The following is a 14,332-nucleotide window of genomic DNA, read 5'->3' as shown; positions in this document are numbered from 1 at the left end:
TAAAATGTGCTGATATATACTAGTAGCCAGATAGTATATAAGTGCCAAAGTACTAACTGCTGTTTTTGACTGTGTACCCCCTCTGTGCGCAGGTATCATTTCTGTGAGAAGTGTTTCAATGAGATCCAGGGAGACAGCGTGACACTGGGGGACGATCCTGCACAGCCACAAACGTGAGCGTGTGTGTGTGTGTGTTTGCATACAGAGAGAGATCAATCTTTGTTATGTTAAAACTTGTGAATTGTTTAGCAATTTTTTTTACCCTCTTCCCCCATCTAGTATGATTTCTAAGGACCAGTTTGAGAGGAGGAAGAATGACACACTAGACCCTGAGCCGTAAGTACATCGTATACTGTCTGCAGAAATTACATTTCCCATCATGCCTGAAGCCAGATCTAACGTTCTTGTCAGAGTGTGAAAAAAAGTCCTTTAACATCAGGCCCGTGTAACTCTGAAGGCCCGTGACATTGTGGGAATGCTGCTCAATTGTGCCACCTGCTGGTGGTGGTGGGCACTCTGGTGTTGGACAGTCAAACTCTGAAGTTTGCTGGATGCAGATCAACCCCAGCCGTATTCAAAAATGAGGATGAAATTTCGTCCGTTAAGTTCCAGATGTCAGATACGTTAAACACAAAGTAGTCCTCTACCAAAGTCGTGCTTGCATTCGTGTGTTTGCAAATATATAAGAACTTGAGGGATGGAGCGTGAGGATTATTTCACGTTTGCTAACAGTACTTCGTTAGTGCATCACAATTGGGACACGTGTAATCGAACACAAGCGGAATCACGTTGCTCTGATGACAATTAATTATTTCCGTTGTATCCTCGATCCAGGTTTGTTGAATGTAAAGATTGTGGGCGCAAGATGCACCAGATCTGTGTGCTACATTACGAAGTGATCTGGCCGGCTGGGTGAGTCATTCAGTCATAAAGTCACGCGTCCGTGCCCGTGTTGGAAATGTGTCTGAACCCATTCTGATTTCGCCTCTACAGATTTATCTGTGATAACTGTTTAAAGAAGAGCGGCAAGACAAAGAAGGAAAATAAGTTTTCTGCAAAGCGTAAGTGACAAATTCTGCAACGTGCTTCTAATTTATTGTGCTTGAAAGATATTGGTGATGAGGCAAAGGCTGTGAAATGCTACTTAAACGTGCTTGTATTGTGGCTAATGGGGGAACTGACTGTAATTTGTTATTGTCAAAGTATGTCATGGCAGACTTCACCAAGTCTTATTCCTGTGTGTGTATCAGGGCTGCAGTCAACGCGATTGGGCACATACATAGAGGACCGGGTGAACAAGTACTTGAAGAGACAGAATCATCCAGAAGCTGGCGAGGTGTTCGTGCGAGTGGTCGCTAGTTCTGACAAGACGGTGGAGGTCAAACCCGGCATGAAGGCCAGGTAAACCCACTCACTTGACTGTGGAGGCTAGGAAATCCCTCTGGCTGTATATCAGGGCCAGGTAAACCCTCTGACTATATACTGAAGCCAGTTGAACCTTCTGGCTGTATGTCGGAGCCATGCAAAGCCTCTGGCTGCATGTGAGGGAGCAGAGTGGAATCATAGGGCCATGTGTGCATGTTTTCATCCTCTTTAAACGGGGTTGAGCGAGTACTTCACCAAAATCATGCCAGCGGCACTAATAACTGAAAGGTAGCAAGGGGTCACGTGCACTAAGCAAGAATGAAACAGAGATTCCAAGGTTTTGAGCGGGTGTGGAAGGAGTCCATCTATACCTAGACGGTGTCCTCCATTGCTTAATGTCTTATAGACTTGTATTAGAAAGGCAGAGGGGAGTGGAGCAGTAGATCAGGTAATAAGATTAATTTGATGGTCATCGGTGTGATCATTGAGTGCTTAGTCCAGGGTGGAGAATAATGGAATGAAGGAATGTAGAAGATAAATAACAAGGCCCAGACCCCTGTGGGGCACCTTGTGTGTCTGGTTCAGTGTGAGATTTAAATCTTTCCAATAGAAACTAAATTCAGTAGAATTTAGTTTTCAATAGAAACAGTGGGTCAGCTCATATAACCACAAGGGGGGGGGTCAGCTCATATAACCACAGTGGGACAGTTCATATAACTACAAGGGGTGGTCAGCTCATATAACTACAAGGGGGGGTCTCAGCTCATATAACTACAAGGGGGGGTCTCAGCTCATATAACCACAGTCGGTCAGTTCATATGACTACGTGGGGGGGGGGGGGGGGGGTAGTGCCAACAGCCTCCTCATTACATTGAACGTGATTTTAGGTGAACTTCTCTTTTAAAATCATATGGTGAGTTTAAGAAAGAGGATCACTGATCGGCTGCTCTTCTGACAGGTTTGTAGACACGGGTGAGATGGCGGACAGCTTCCCCTACAGAACCAAAGCACTTTTCGCCTTTGAGGAGATTGACGGAGTTGACGTGTGTTTCTTCGGCATGCATGTGCAGGAATACGGCTCTGACTGCCCTTTCCCCAACACCAGGTACACACACACACACACACACACACACACACACACACACACACACCCATCAGCTTTATCTTGAGTCCTCCCAGGTGATACTGATGGTTTTCTCGTTTTTGTTGCAGACGGGTATACATATCATACCTCGACAGTATTCACTTCTTTAGACCTCGCATGCTTAGGACAGCTGTCTATCACGAAATCCTCATTGGTTATTTGGAATACGTCAAAAAACTCGGGTACGTTTCTTTTTTAACGTTTTTTGTCTGTGTATGTAGCCTTGTCATTAAAAACAAGTAATAGAAATCGTGTCGTCATGTTTCTCGGTAGGTATGTGACGGGGCACATTTGGGCGTGCCCTCCAAGTGAAGGTGACGACTACATCTTCCACTGTCACCCTGCTGACCAGAAGATCCCCAAGCCCAAGCGCCTGCAGGAATGGTACCGCAAGATGTTGGACAAGGCCTTCGCAGAACGGATACTGCACGACTATAAGGTACAACCGGCCAGACACGCCTCCCGCCAGGGGCTTTAACACAGGACGTACAAGTGGGGTCGTAAACATGGTGTGTGTGTATTGACAGGACATCTTCAAGCAAGCGACGGAGGACCGTTTGACGAGCGCCAACGAGCTGCCGTACTTCGAGGGAGATTTTTGGCCCAATGTCCTGGAGGAGAGCATTAAGGAGCTGGAGCAGGAGGAGGAGGAGAGGAAGAAGGAGGAGAACACGGCGGCGTGCGAAACCCCAGAGGTGAACCTTGGCCTTTAAACCAGCGTTTAAGGCTGCGCCCTCAGTCGTTCTCCGTGCGGTCTTGGTCCCCATCTGTGTGTGACCTTACAGTCGCCATTGTGTAATCCTTGCACATGCAATGGTACTAAAATTGTTATTTTAGAGATTTGACGTGGGTTTTCTTGTAGTTATATAAGTGTGGTGTTTTCGGTCTTACAGTCGACGTAGCGTGTAAAAAGGACGGACATGTTCTGGATCTGCTCAGAAATGGGGGAGGAAGTTAATAGTGCTTAAGAAGGGTTAAGAATCCTGATGGGGAAGAACGCTGACTTTCACAGTAACAACGTTAGCTTGCTGTGTCTGCAGTCTCGCTTATTTACCCCCTACGGCTTGCGATCCTGTCCTTTCCTCTCATAGGGCACACCTGGGGACAGCAAGAATGCCAAGAAGAAGAACAGTAAGAAGACCAATAAAAATAAGAGCAGCGTCAGTCGGGCCAATAAGAAGAAGCCCGGGATGCCGAATGTAGCCAATGATCTGTCCCAGAAACTCTACGCCACCATGGAGAAACACAAAGAGGTGTAGTGTCATTTTTATTTTTATACCCTCTGTCAGGTGTTCTCTCTCTCTCTCTCTCTCTCTCTCTCTCTCTCTCTCTCTCTCTCTCTCTCTCTCTCTCTTACCCGCCTTCTCTCTCTCCCTCCCTCTCTCCAGGTGTTCTTCGTAATCCACCTGCATTCTGGCCCGATGGTGAACACGCTGCCGCCCATCATGGACCCGGACCCGATGCTGACCTGCGACCTGATGGACGGGCGCGACGCCTTCCTGACGCTGGCGCGCGACAAGCACTGGGAGTTCAGCTCGCTGCGGCGCTGCAAGTGGAGCAGCATGTGCATGTTGGTGGAGCTGCACAACCAGGGCCAGGACCGCTTCGTCTACACCTGCAACGAGTGCAAGCACCACGTGGAGACGCGCTGGCACTGCACCGTCTGCGAGGTGAGGCCCAGACACGGGACACCCCTTGGGGGGGGGGGGGGGGGGGGGGGGGGTTTGGGGGTTGGGCGAGGGTTATGTGCGGGGGTGCCATGGGATCTCCAGACAGGGTTGGCAGGCTGGCGGTGTCTGGGCTGCGGGGGTTAGATTACATCGAAACTTGAAAAACAAGAAAAATGAAAACAGCATCTTTTTGGGAAAGGGGGAGATGAAGACAATCTGTAGTTTGTCATGTTATGTAGATGGATTTTGTTTCTTGTATCTGGGATACATTATCTAATTGACATGAAAGGAAACCCTTTGAACTTCTACTGCACATTTTTTTAAGAAGGTAAACGAGGTTTTCAGGCAACAGGAGTTGCATGTTCACAGTGCTGTAATTTGCTTTGTCTTCATATAGGTGTTTTGTGTTTTATTTGTAGCATATGTGTTATACCTTATGCTCCACAGTAAATCTGGCTATTAGGGCTGTGAATCTTTGGGAATCCCACGCTTCGATTCAGAATCGGTTCTTGGGGTCACAATTCGATTTTTTCCCCCGATTCTTTCAGATCCCAACAATTCGATTCAAAAACGATTATTTTCCGATTCAAAAACAATTCTTGATTCAAAACGAGCTACTCCGGTCTGCTGACATGAAAGCAGAGTACATTTATAAAGATATTATAATTGTAAAAGTTTTATCAACATATTGCAATAATGTAAACACACAAAGGTAAATCCAAGACAACATGTCTGAGGCTGACACTCAGAACACTACATTAAACTAATAAAACTGTAGTAAAATAAATAAAATTGGTAGGCTTAGGCTAGCTGCCAGATCTGGCCACTACTCAAAAATTTAATTATACAAAAATACTGCTCTTTCTGTAAAAACAACAAATTGCTTCGTACAAGAATTAGGCTTAGGCTAGCTGCCTATTTCTGAGAACATGCCACTTCCAGAAACAAAATTACACGTTTTTCCTTAACAAATCACAAAATTTTTAAATATATGAAAGTGCTTCCAAAAATAAAAGTGCTGTTACATTAATAAAATGGGTAGGCTTACGTTAGCTGCCAGAACTTCCACTTCACAGATGGAAAAAAAATATATATATATACACCGTATTTTCTAAAAGCCGCATATATCTACTGAACTGAATCAGTTTCTTAACGGTGCCTGTATTATTTCATGTGCAACAGATTTGGCTTTCAGCTGGTGTTGTGGCGAATTCCCCTCGTTTATCCGCACATAAAGACGATACAGATTATATTGTCGAGTTACGTTTCTATGCATAAATAATAGCTAGACTTTAATTATCCATCACAATAAACAGCACGGCTTTATCTATGTCCAAAGACACAGTGGCTCAAGGGTGTTAATTATTTTAAATCAAATACACACAGGGTATACCGAAGTTCACCTCTGACCATGACTTTGCAGTATTACAGCAGTATTATGTCTAAATATCTAGTTAGGACAAAACTAGAGTGCTCAATGAACTAAGTTATAGTCACTGTAACTCCCGAATATCATCTGTAGCATCTTTATGCGTGTCCAAACGATCAAGCCCATTCTTACCCAGGCCGGGTTGACGGTAAAATCTAAAGTGTTTCCAAATGGTTGCTTTCAAAGACGGCGGAGCTGTTTGGACTTCTTTTTCTTCATACTTTAGCTGCGCAACAAATACCGTACACTACACAACCCTCTGTAGCCTAGGCTTGCATGCTTGTACATAGTCAAAGCTGTTTCCTTGTTTTGCCTAGCACTACGGTGGCTGAGAAGGTACACCCGCACCCGGAAAAAAAATGGATTTTTTGAAAATGAGAATCGATTCTGAATCGTTCAACGTTAAAAATGCAATTCGAGCTCCAATCTATTTTTTTCCTGCACCCCTACTGGCTGTGTTAAAAGGCTGGGGCTAACATCCAATACAACTTCAGGTTTCTTTTTAAAAGGACAAGAGTCTTCGACTCTAGGTCAGACTAGGTCTTCTAGGTCAGACTAGGTCCAATACTTGCCCAGGAATTGGGTCCACAGTTTTGTTTGATTGTGGTCTCAGTCCTCAAACCGTATTTCATTTTCTTCCCTTTCAGGACTTTGACTTGTGCATCAACTGTTATAACACTAAAGGCCACGAGCACCAGATGGTTAAATGGGGCTTGGGTCTGGACGACGACAGCAACGGTCAGAGCGGCGAGGCCTCCAAGAGTCCGCAGGAGAGCCGGCGCCTGAGCATCCAGCGCTGCATCCAGTCGCTGGTGCACGCCTGCCAGTGCCGCAACGCCAACTGCTCGCTGCCGTCCTGCCAGAAGATGAAGCGGGTGGTGCAGCACACCAAGGGCTGCAAGCGCAAGACCAACGGTGGCTGCCCCGTGTGCAAGCAGCTGATCGCCCTGTGCTGCTACCACGCCAAGCACTGCCAGGAGAACAAGTGCCCCGTGCCCTTCTGCCTCAACATCAAGCACAAGCTGCGTCAGCAGCAGCTGCAACACCGCCTCCAGCAGGCCCAGATGATGCGCCGCCGCATGGCCTCCATGCAGGGGCGGAGCATGCCCCAGAGCAACCTGCCCTCCCCGCCGCCCTCCACCGCTCCCAGCACACCCACGCCGCATCAGCAGCCGCACACGCCCCAGACCCCGCAGCCCCTCTCCAACCAGCCCACCACTCCCAACGCCGGCGGCGTCATGTCCCCCGGCTACCCCGCCGGCCCCCGCAACGGCCAGCCGCCCGCCACCGCCACCTCCTCGCAGGGCAAGCCGGGCCCACAGGCCTCGCCCCTGCACCAGCAGCAGTCCCCGCTCCCACAGACCCCCCAGACGCCCCAGCCGCCCCCCCAGCCACCGCCCCCACCTCAGCAGCACCCGCCGGCCGCCGCCGTCAAGATCGCCAGGCACATAGAGATGGTGGCTCAGGCTCAGCAGAACCAGAACTACCGCATGACCATAAACGGCCTTCCCATGAACCACCAGCAGCAGCAACGCATGCCCGGCCCCATGCAGCCGCCCATGCAGATGGTCGGGCCCCGCGGGCCGCAGGTCATTCCCACCATGTCGCCGGGCCAGTGGCCCGGGGCACCTCAGCCCGGCATGCAGCCGGCCCAACCGCAGGTGCCCGCTCAGCAGGTGGCGCCGGGTCCCCAGGCAGCCATGCCCCTGCAGAGACCCATGATACCCCAACCTCCACCCTCGCAGCAACCACAGCAACAGCGCATGATGGTTCCGGCCCAGGGCCCTCGGCCGCAGGCGCCCCAGAGGCCCGGCGCCATCGCCCCCAACGCCCTGCAGGACCTGCTGCGCACGCTCAAGTCGCCCAGCTCGCCACAGCAACAGCAGCAGGTCCTCAACATCCTCAAGTCCAACCCGCAGCTCATGGCGGCCTTCATCAAACAGAGGACGGCAAAGTACCATGCCAGCCAGCCCCAGCAGCAGCAACCGCCCCAGCCGCAGCCCCCGCAACAGCAAGCGCCGATGCCCCCGCAGGGCATGCACCCCGCCCAGCCCGCCATGCAGGCCATGGCCATGCAGGCCGCGCAGAGGCCGGGCATGCAGCCGCAGCCCCAGCAGGCGCCTCAGGGCATGGCGGCCCTCGGCCCCCAGGGTCAGCTTATGAACCCGGCCCACGCCAACAACCCCCAGCTGCAGGAGATCTACCGCAGGCAGCTCCTGCGTCAGCAGCAGCAGCAGGGCGGGATGGCCCAGGCACACGGCCCGTTCCCCCAGGCCCAGGGCGCCGCCGCAAGCTACTCGCAGCTTCGCATGCAGCAGCAGCAGCAGCAGCAGATGGCCATGCAGGCCGGAGGCGGGCCCATGGGCCAGCTCCCACCCATGGCCCAGATGGGGCAGGCGGGGATGGGTATGGACAGCACGCAGAACCTCCTGCACCAGCGTATGCTCCAACAACAGCAACAACAACAGCAGCAGCAGCAACAAGCTGCAGTGCTCAAGCCTCAGATGGGCTCGCCCGGACCCATGAGCCCACAGGCCCACCTGCTCTCTGGCCAGCCCATGGCTAACGCCCTCGGCAACCAGGTACGCTCGCCCGCGCCCGTGCAGTCGCCCCGGCCCCCGTCGCGGCAGCCGCCACCGCATTCCAGCCCCTCGCCGCAGGTGCAGACGCAGCCGTCTCCGCAGCACGCACCGCCCCACTCTGGGTCGCCGCACCCCGGCCTCGGAGCACCCATGCCAGGCACCATGGAGCAGGGACACTTGGGCACACCCGAGCAGAGTGCCATGCTCCCCCAACTCCATACCCCAGCCCGGGGGGGGCTGGCCAATGACTTAGCCATGGTCGGAGACACCACGGGAGACACGCTGGAGAAATTTGTGGAGGGATTGTAGCGTTTTCTGCGATGATGCTCCAACCACCTGCCCACTGATCCCTCCACCCCCACGGTCCCTTATCCTTCCCTTTTTGACTGTTTTTTTTTTTGTTGTTAATGTTATTGTTGTTGTTTTGGTTTTTTTCAAAAAAGAAAACCAAGGGATGGAAAATAAAAAAAAGTCATCAATCCTAGGAATGTTCTGTTTCCTAAAGCAAGACTGATATTTCTTCCTTTGAGTTAAGGAATTAGAAATTGCTGTTTAAAAATAAATTTAAATCACAAAGAATATATTTTTTGGTTGAGACCAAACGTGGTCGTTGTTTTGTTTCACATTTTTGGTGTTATGTTTTGTTTTGCATTTTTTTTTGGGGGGGGGGGGGGGGGGGCGTATGGTTTCATGCCTGCTCTTTTTTAAGAAAATTTACAAAAGTTCATTATATTATTCATACCTTTTATTTTGTACCCTAACTTTAAAATGTTTGTGTTCAAAGACTGTAAAATAATTTGTCTGGGAATTTGGGCAAGTTTTTTTCTGCTCTTGTCTTTCCTGGCGATTGTATTCTAGTGTTGTACCTTTTTGTTTTTCAGACATGCATTTTGGAGGAAGCCCTCCTTTCCTCATTGTGAAGTCTTTTTGAGGAGATCTATTTGTTTGTGTTGATAGGAACTGGGCACACACACACACACAACCCAACACACACACAAACACATGCGCTCATACATGTCAGAAACACAATACATCAACAACCCCAAGAGTATGTGTAAACACCACCATCTCACTGGCCTGGATCCAGAATTTCTGTCTTGCAGATGTAGAAAATTGTTGCTTTTTGTCCTGATTTTGTGACACAGATCTATGAGTATAAAGCGTGAGGGGAGGAGGCCCCAAGCTGCGTGGGTCTGGAATGAGCCATCACTGGTCGACTGAGCTCGCAACGCAAGGAGTCGGCTGTCGACCCTCATTCCTCTCACACACACACTTGAACTGGGGCTCCGCCTTTCCTCTCGGTGTAAATCATGCAAGTTATTAAGCAAAATACTATAAATATAAGGAAGAGAGAATGGAATCACTGTATAAACTGGTTAAAAAAAAACTTATTTCTTACTTATATACCATATTGTTAAATAAACTGTGTGCAACAGATCAAATCTACCTTTCCCTATTTTAATTCTTTCTGCTCATGAATTTGATGGCACTGGTGTATAGGGACTAGTGGACGGTGATCTTGTTTTACCAGGAAGAGAGTTCTGATGCAGTACGGCCAGTCGTGTCCTGGTCTTCAATAACAACAGGTCCAATGGCTAGAACAGTATTGCTTATTCTGTGAAGTGTGTTACAGAACAATTGCATTGAACTGTGTACCTCCAACTGGTCTTGGAGGGCTAAACCCCAAATGATGGTGTCGGGTAATAAAACCATCTGCCTCGAAGTGCCAACGTCTATTATTAAATGTACGATAATGTCAACAACCACAGCAGTGGCTGTGTACATCTTTCTTCCGGTATCGTATTTTACCATCGATGTTACCATGGGAACAGGTTGAGCTCAAGTCCCCTAGCACTTTTTGTACATTGGTAGCCTCATATTCCATGTGATAACATTACCCACTTCAGTGAGTGTCACAGAATGCAGGCAGAGTTCATGAGCCTGGGATGCAAGGGACTGTCATCTGGAGATTGAAAATTGGCGATTGAAGTAATGGGTTTTGTGAGTCTAGCACATAGGCCATAATGGTGGATGAAAATCTGACAAAAAAGAAAAATAAATTACATTTTTAAAGTGAAGAAATAATGTACAAAAGATATTTGTACACTGGAGATCAAAATTGTAGAACATTCTATTTCTTAAATGTTGAGGTCACTGTGTTGTCCTATAAAAACAATATTTTAAGCATATTTTATGGGTTACAGCAGAGTAAAAATCTTAAATGAGATGTTTGAAAAAGAATACTGATCAAAATGAGAGAAAACCTTGAGATTAGTTATTGGTGTCAATCTGGAATGCCTTGCTGATTTCCTTAATTATTTGACAACCCCTATTTAACTGGCAGCCCAACTTTCTGGTGTTCCTTGACTTTACAAGATGGTGAGTCTAAAGTGACTGAAACCCTCTGGTAGCTGGTGATCTGCATGAAGGACAAAAGCACAACCCTATTAGCCACAGGACGAGAATTTGGGTCTTTACAAATCTCTAGATTTGTATTTCTAGAAAATTTCTAGAAAATTGCACCCTTGCACCACAAACTCTACGAAGGACAAACACACAAGGATAAGATAATGAGTAGAATCTCAATAGACAAATGGTTGAACAATGCAGCCAGAATTGCATGTCAGTTCAGCACTGAACAGGGTAAGGATCTGTCTTGACATCTAAGAGCATTTGGACTGAAAGCCCACTCTGTGTGATGTAACAAAATTTCTCATTAGCAGAAGTATTCAAAAGGATTGACCAGTGGTTTGCCCCGTCCATCTTTTGCTAGCTATGCTCAAACGTGCGTAGCTGATTTGCCTTTACCATGCACCCCTGCAATAGTGCCGTGCCCCCACTTTGGGAATCACTGGGCTAGACTGATATTTTGCAGAGGGCCATGTTGTGCGGACAAGAGAAGTAGTACAAAGTTCACAGTGATAAAAGCAAGTTTCATTTATTTGGACACAGGGAAGAGGAGGGAGGATAATACAGAGGACAGCACCATTATTCACTGGGCATACAAACACATCGGTCATACTTATACCAGGACACTTTAGGGCAACCAATTGACAACTGGGATTGTGGAGGGAAGCTAGAAGGACATGGAACCCCCCCCCCCCCCCCCCCCCAAAAAAAATACACTCCACCTCAACACTCAAACTTGAATGTGCTAACAACCAAGCCATGATGCTGCCCACTATTGTTGAGCCAGCCAAGAAAAATAATCCAAAACAAAAGCTGGGGAAGTAAGGAAGACTAATCTTTTCTAAAGCTTGACATTGACAAGAGGTCAAGCACTCTTCTGGTTCAGGTCCTACCTGACAGATCGTTACCAATTTGTACTAGTAAATCACGAATGCTCAGAGCATTCTAAGGTAAATTATGGTGTCCCACAAGGATCTGTACTGGACCCCATATTATTATCATTATATATGCTACCACTGGGCACTATCATTCGTAGGCATGGTATTAGCTTCCATTGCTACACAGATGATACTCAGTTGTATACATCTTCTAATCCAGATGATATCACTACAACTCTCAATATTGAGAACTGCGTCCAGGACATTAAAATCTGGATGGCGTCTTAATTTTCTTCAACTAAATTCCGATAAGACTGAGGTGCTGATTCTTGGGCCTAAAGCTGCTAGAAGCAATTGGGCTGATATTCCCCTTACCCTAGATCCCCCATACTCAAATAGCGGCCTGTGAGCTGTTTTGAAATGTTTTTTTTTTTTTTAGGAATCTTTTTTTTCAATCGCGCTATCCACTCTTATTTTGAAATCGCGCACCGCGATCTCAAGACGATGGCGTGGATTGCCTTTATGGCAACAACAAACAGGTAGCAGATGCCCAAATGCGATTTTACTGCTGCCTTTGACACAGTGAATCATAATATTCTCTTGACTAGGCTCACTGAGATTGGTCTCTCTGGAACCGCACTATCTTGGTTCCATTTGTATCTGACTGGCAGGCTTCAGTTTCAATTGGGAACCACATGTCTGATACAGTGCCCATTAAGCATGGTGTCCCTCAGGGTTCCGTCCTTGGTCCCCTCCTTTTTATAATTTATATTCTCCCCCTTGATTATATTTTTCGTAGTTATAAGTTACAATTTCATTGCTACGCTGATGACACATAGGTCTACCTCAGCTTCAAACCAACAGCACCTTTTCACCCACCCCAGTTAAAAAGATGTCTTATTGACCTGAACTCCTGGCTCAGGGCGAATTTTCTTTCGTTAAATGCACACAAAACCAAGTTTATAATCACTGGATCCAAGTCCATGGTTAACTCTTTCAAAAATCTTCTCACGGTAAATGATATTCCAATTACTCCATCAGTCACTGTCCGAAACCTAGGTGTTCTCTTTGACCCTGTTTTGTCTATAGAACCGCCCATCAAGTCCCTGTCTAGGTCGGCATTTTTCCACCTTCGTAATATTTCACGTATTCATCCTCTACTACCCACTACTGCAGCTGAATCTCTGATACATGCTTTTGTCACCTCCCGTCTAGACTACTGTTTCATTGCTATATGGACTCCCTGCTAAGTCACTTAGATTACTACAAATAGTGCAGAATTCTGCAGCTCGGATTCTCACTTACACTAAAAAATCTGAGCACATTACTCCTGTTCTTGAGAGACTTCACTGGCTGCCCATTACCTTACGTATACACTACAAAGTTCTACTCCTAACATTCAAGGTACTTCATGGCCTGGGTCCTAAATACTTACTCGACCTCCTAAAACCCTATAAGCCTTCTCGTAACCTCAGGTCTTCGGAAGCAGGCCTTTTGGTGGTCCCTAGGTTCAGGCTCAGCTCTATGGGTGGTCAGTCCTTTAGTGTCGCGGCCCCTTTGCTCTGGAACTCTCCCCCCCCTCTCTTCGCTCTACTTCTTCTCTCCCTCATTTTAAAACTTTATTGAAAACTCATCATTTTTCCCCTGCACCCTCTTCGGGCTCTGTGTAATTTGCTTTGTATTTGTAAAGCGACCTTGGGATTTGTAAAGGCGCTATATAAGTTTAACTTATTATTATTATTATTATTATTATTATTGGATGCTCTAAACAGTCCATAAAGAAGCTTACAAAATGCTGCAGCTAGAGTCCTAACTAAGGCTAGGAAATTCGATCATATAAGTCCCACTCTCGTGACATTACACTGGCTTCCGATTAAATATTGCATTTAATTAAAAATTCTTCTGTTAACCTATAAGGCGTTAAATGGTCTTGCCCCACAATATCTGAGTGAACTCATTGCTTACTACAACCTATATCACCCTTTGCACTCCCAAAATGCTGGATTTCTCCTAGTTCCAAAAATTTGTAAGACTACACCAGGAGGCAGAGCTTTCTCCTTTAAAGCCCCTCAATTATGGAATAGCCTTCCAGCTCCAATCCGAAATTCTGACACAGTTCCAATCTTTAAATCTAGACTTAAGACTCACCTATTTATTCAAGCCTTCAGTTAATATTCTCCTTGTAAGTTGTGGGGCTCGGGGGCCCCCAGACGTTGAGATGTCTGGTAATCTGATATGTTGATGCTGTCATCCAGCTGTGTAATGGCATCACTCTAGTTGTGACAATGACTTGACTGGAAAGCAATGTCTCAGTGAGCCCTCATGACTGTGGTCACCTCTGAACCCCTCCCTTTAGATGTCCACTCAGTCTGTATTGTATATCTTTTTGCATGCCTCTACCCAAGACAATTGGATACAAGCACCTGGGAGATGGTCTGGCTTGCCAGTGGATGTACTGATGCTGGGGTTGGATGTGCCATTGCCACAAGAGGTCGTGCTGATGCTAGCTCCTACCTGAGGCCCACCACCTGCACCAAAGGGACTGTGACTACTTGGCCGGGGAACAAGAACCTTAACAATTACTGTAGAACTGTAGAACCACCCTGCGCACCATGACTTGTGCTAACGAACCGCCCAATGGAGGATGGGTTCCCTTTTGAGTCTTGGTCCTCCCGAGGTTTCTTCCTAATACCCACCATCATAGGGAGTTTTTCCTTGCCACTGTCCTGAGGGGAGGGGGGGAGTCTTACGACAACCTTGCCCCCCCAAAATTCTTTGGTTTTGTCTTCCAAGCTTCCTCTTTCATCCTACCCCAAACATGCTGAATGATGTTCATGTCTGGTGACTGGGCTGAC

General features: G+C 47.5%; 1 protein-coding gene across 3 annotated transcripts in view; it reads left to right on the top strand.

Annotated features, from left to right (window-relative positions):
- The window catches only part of crebbpa (CREB binding lysine acetyltransferase a), a 44,636-nt gene extending 35,004 nt beyond the window's left edge, over positions 1-9,632 (top strand). For all 3 annotated transcript variants that reach the window (XM_076985174.1, XM_076985173.1, XM_076985172.1), the window contains 12 exons: positions 93-173; positions 280-336; positions 835-912; positions 994-1,061; positions 1,251-1,401; positions 2,324-2,470; positions 2,578-2,691; positions 2,783-2,948; positions 3,037-3,204; positions 3,601-3,762; positions 3,898-4,179; positions 6,256-9,632. In XM_076985174.1, coding sequence (XP_076841289.1) covers positions 93-173; positions 280-336; positions 835-912; positions 994-1,061; positions 1,251-1,401; positions 2,324-2,470; positions 2,578-2,691; positions 2,783-2,948; positions 3,037-3,204; positions 3,601-3,762; positions 3,898-4,179; positions 6,256-8,499 — 3,718 coding nt within the window. In that variant the 3' untranslated portion in view covers positions 8,500-9,632. The remainder of the gene's footprint in view (positions 1-92; positions 174-279; positions 337-834; positions 913-993; positions 1,062-1,250; positions 1,402-2,323; positions 2,471-2,577; positions 2,692-2,782; positions 2,949-3,036; positions 3,205-3,600; positions 3,763-3,897; positions 4,180-6,255) is intronic.
- The last annotated feature ends 4,700 nt before the right edge of the window (positions 9,633-14,332 follow it).

The sequence above is a fragment of the Brachyhypopomus gauderio genome, unplaced genomic scaffold (genome assembly GCF_052324685.1).
Source record: "Brachyhypopomus gauderio isolate BG-103 unplaced genomic scaffold, BGAUD_0.2 sc37, whole genome shotgun sequence".
NCBI classification, from domain to species: domain Eukaryota; kingdom Metazoa; phylum Chordata; class Actinopteri; order Gymnotiformes; family Hypopomidae; genus Brachyhypopomus; species Brachyhypopomus gauderio.
Note: the sequence above shows the minus strand (reverse complement) of the source record. Positions and strands in the feature narration are given on the sequence as shown.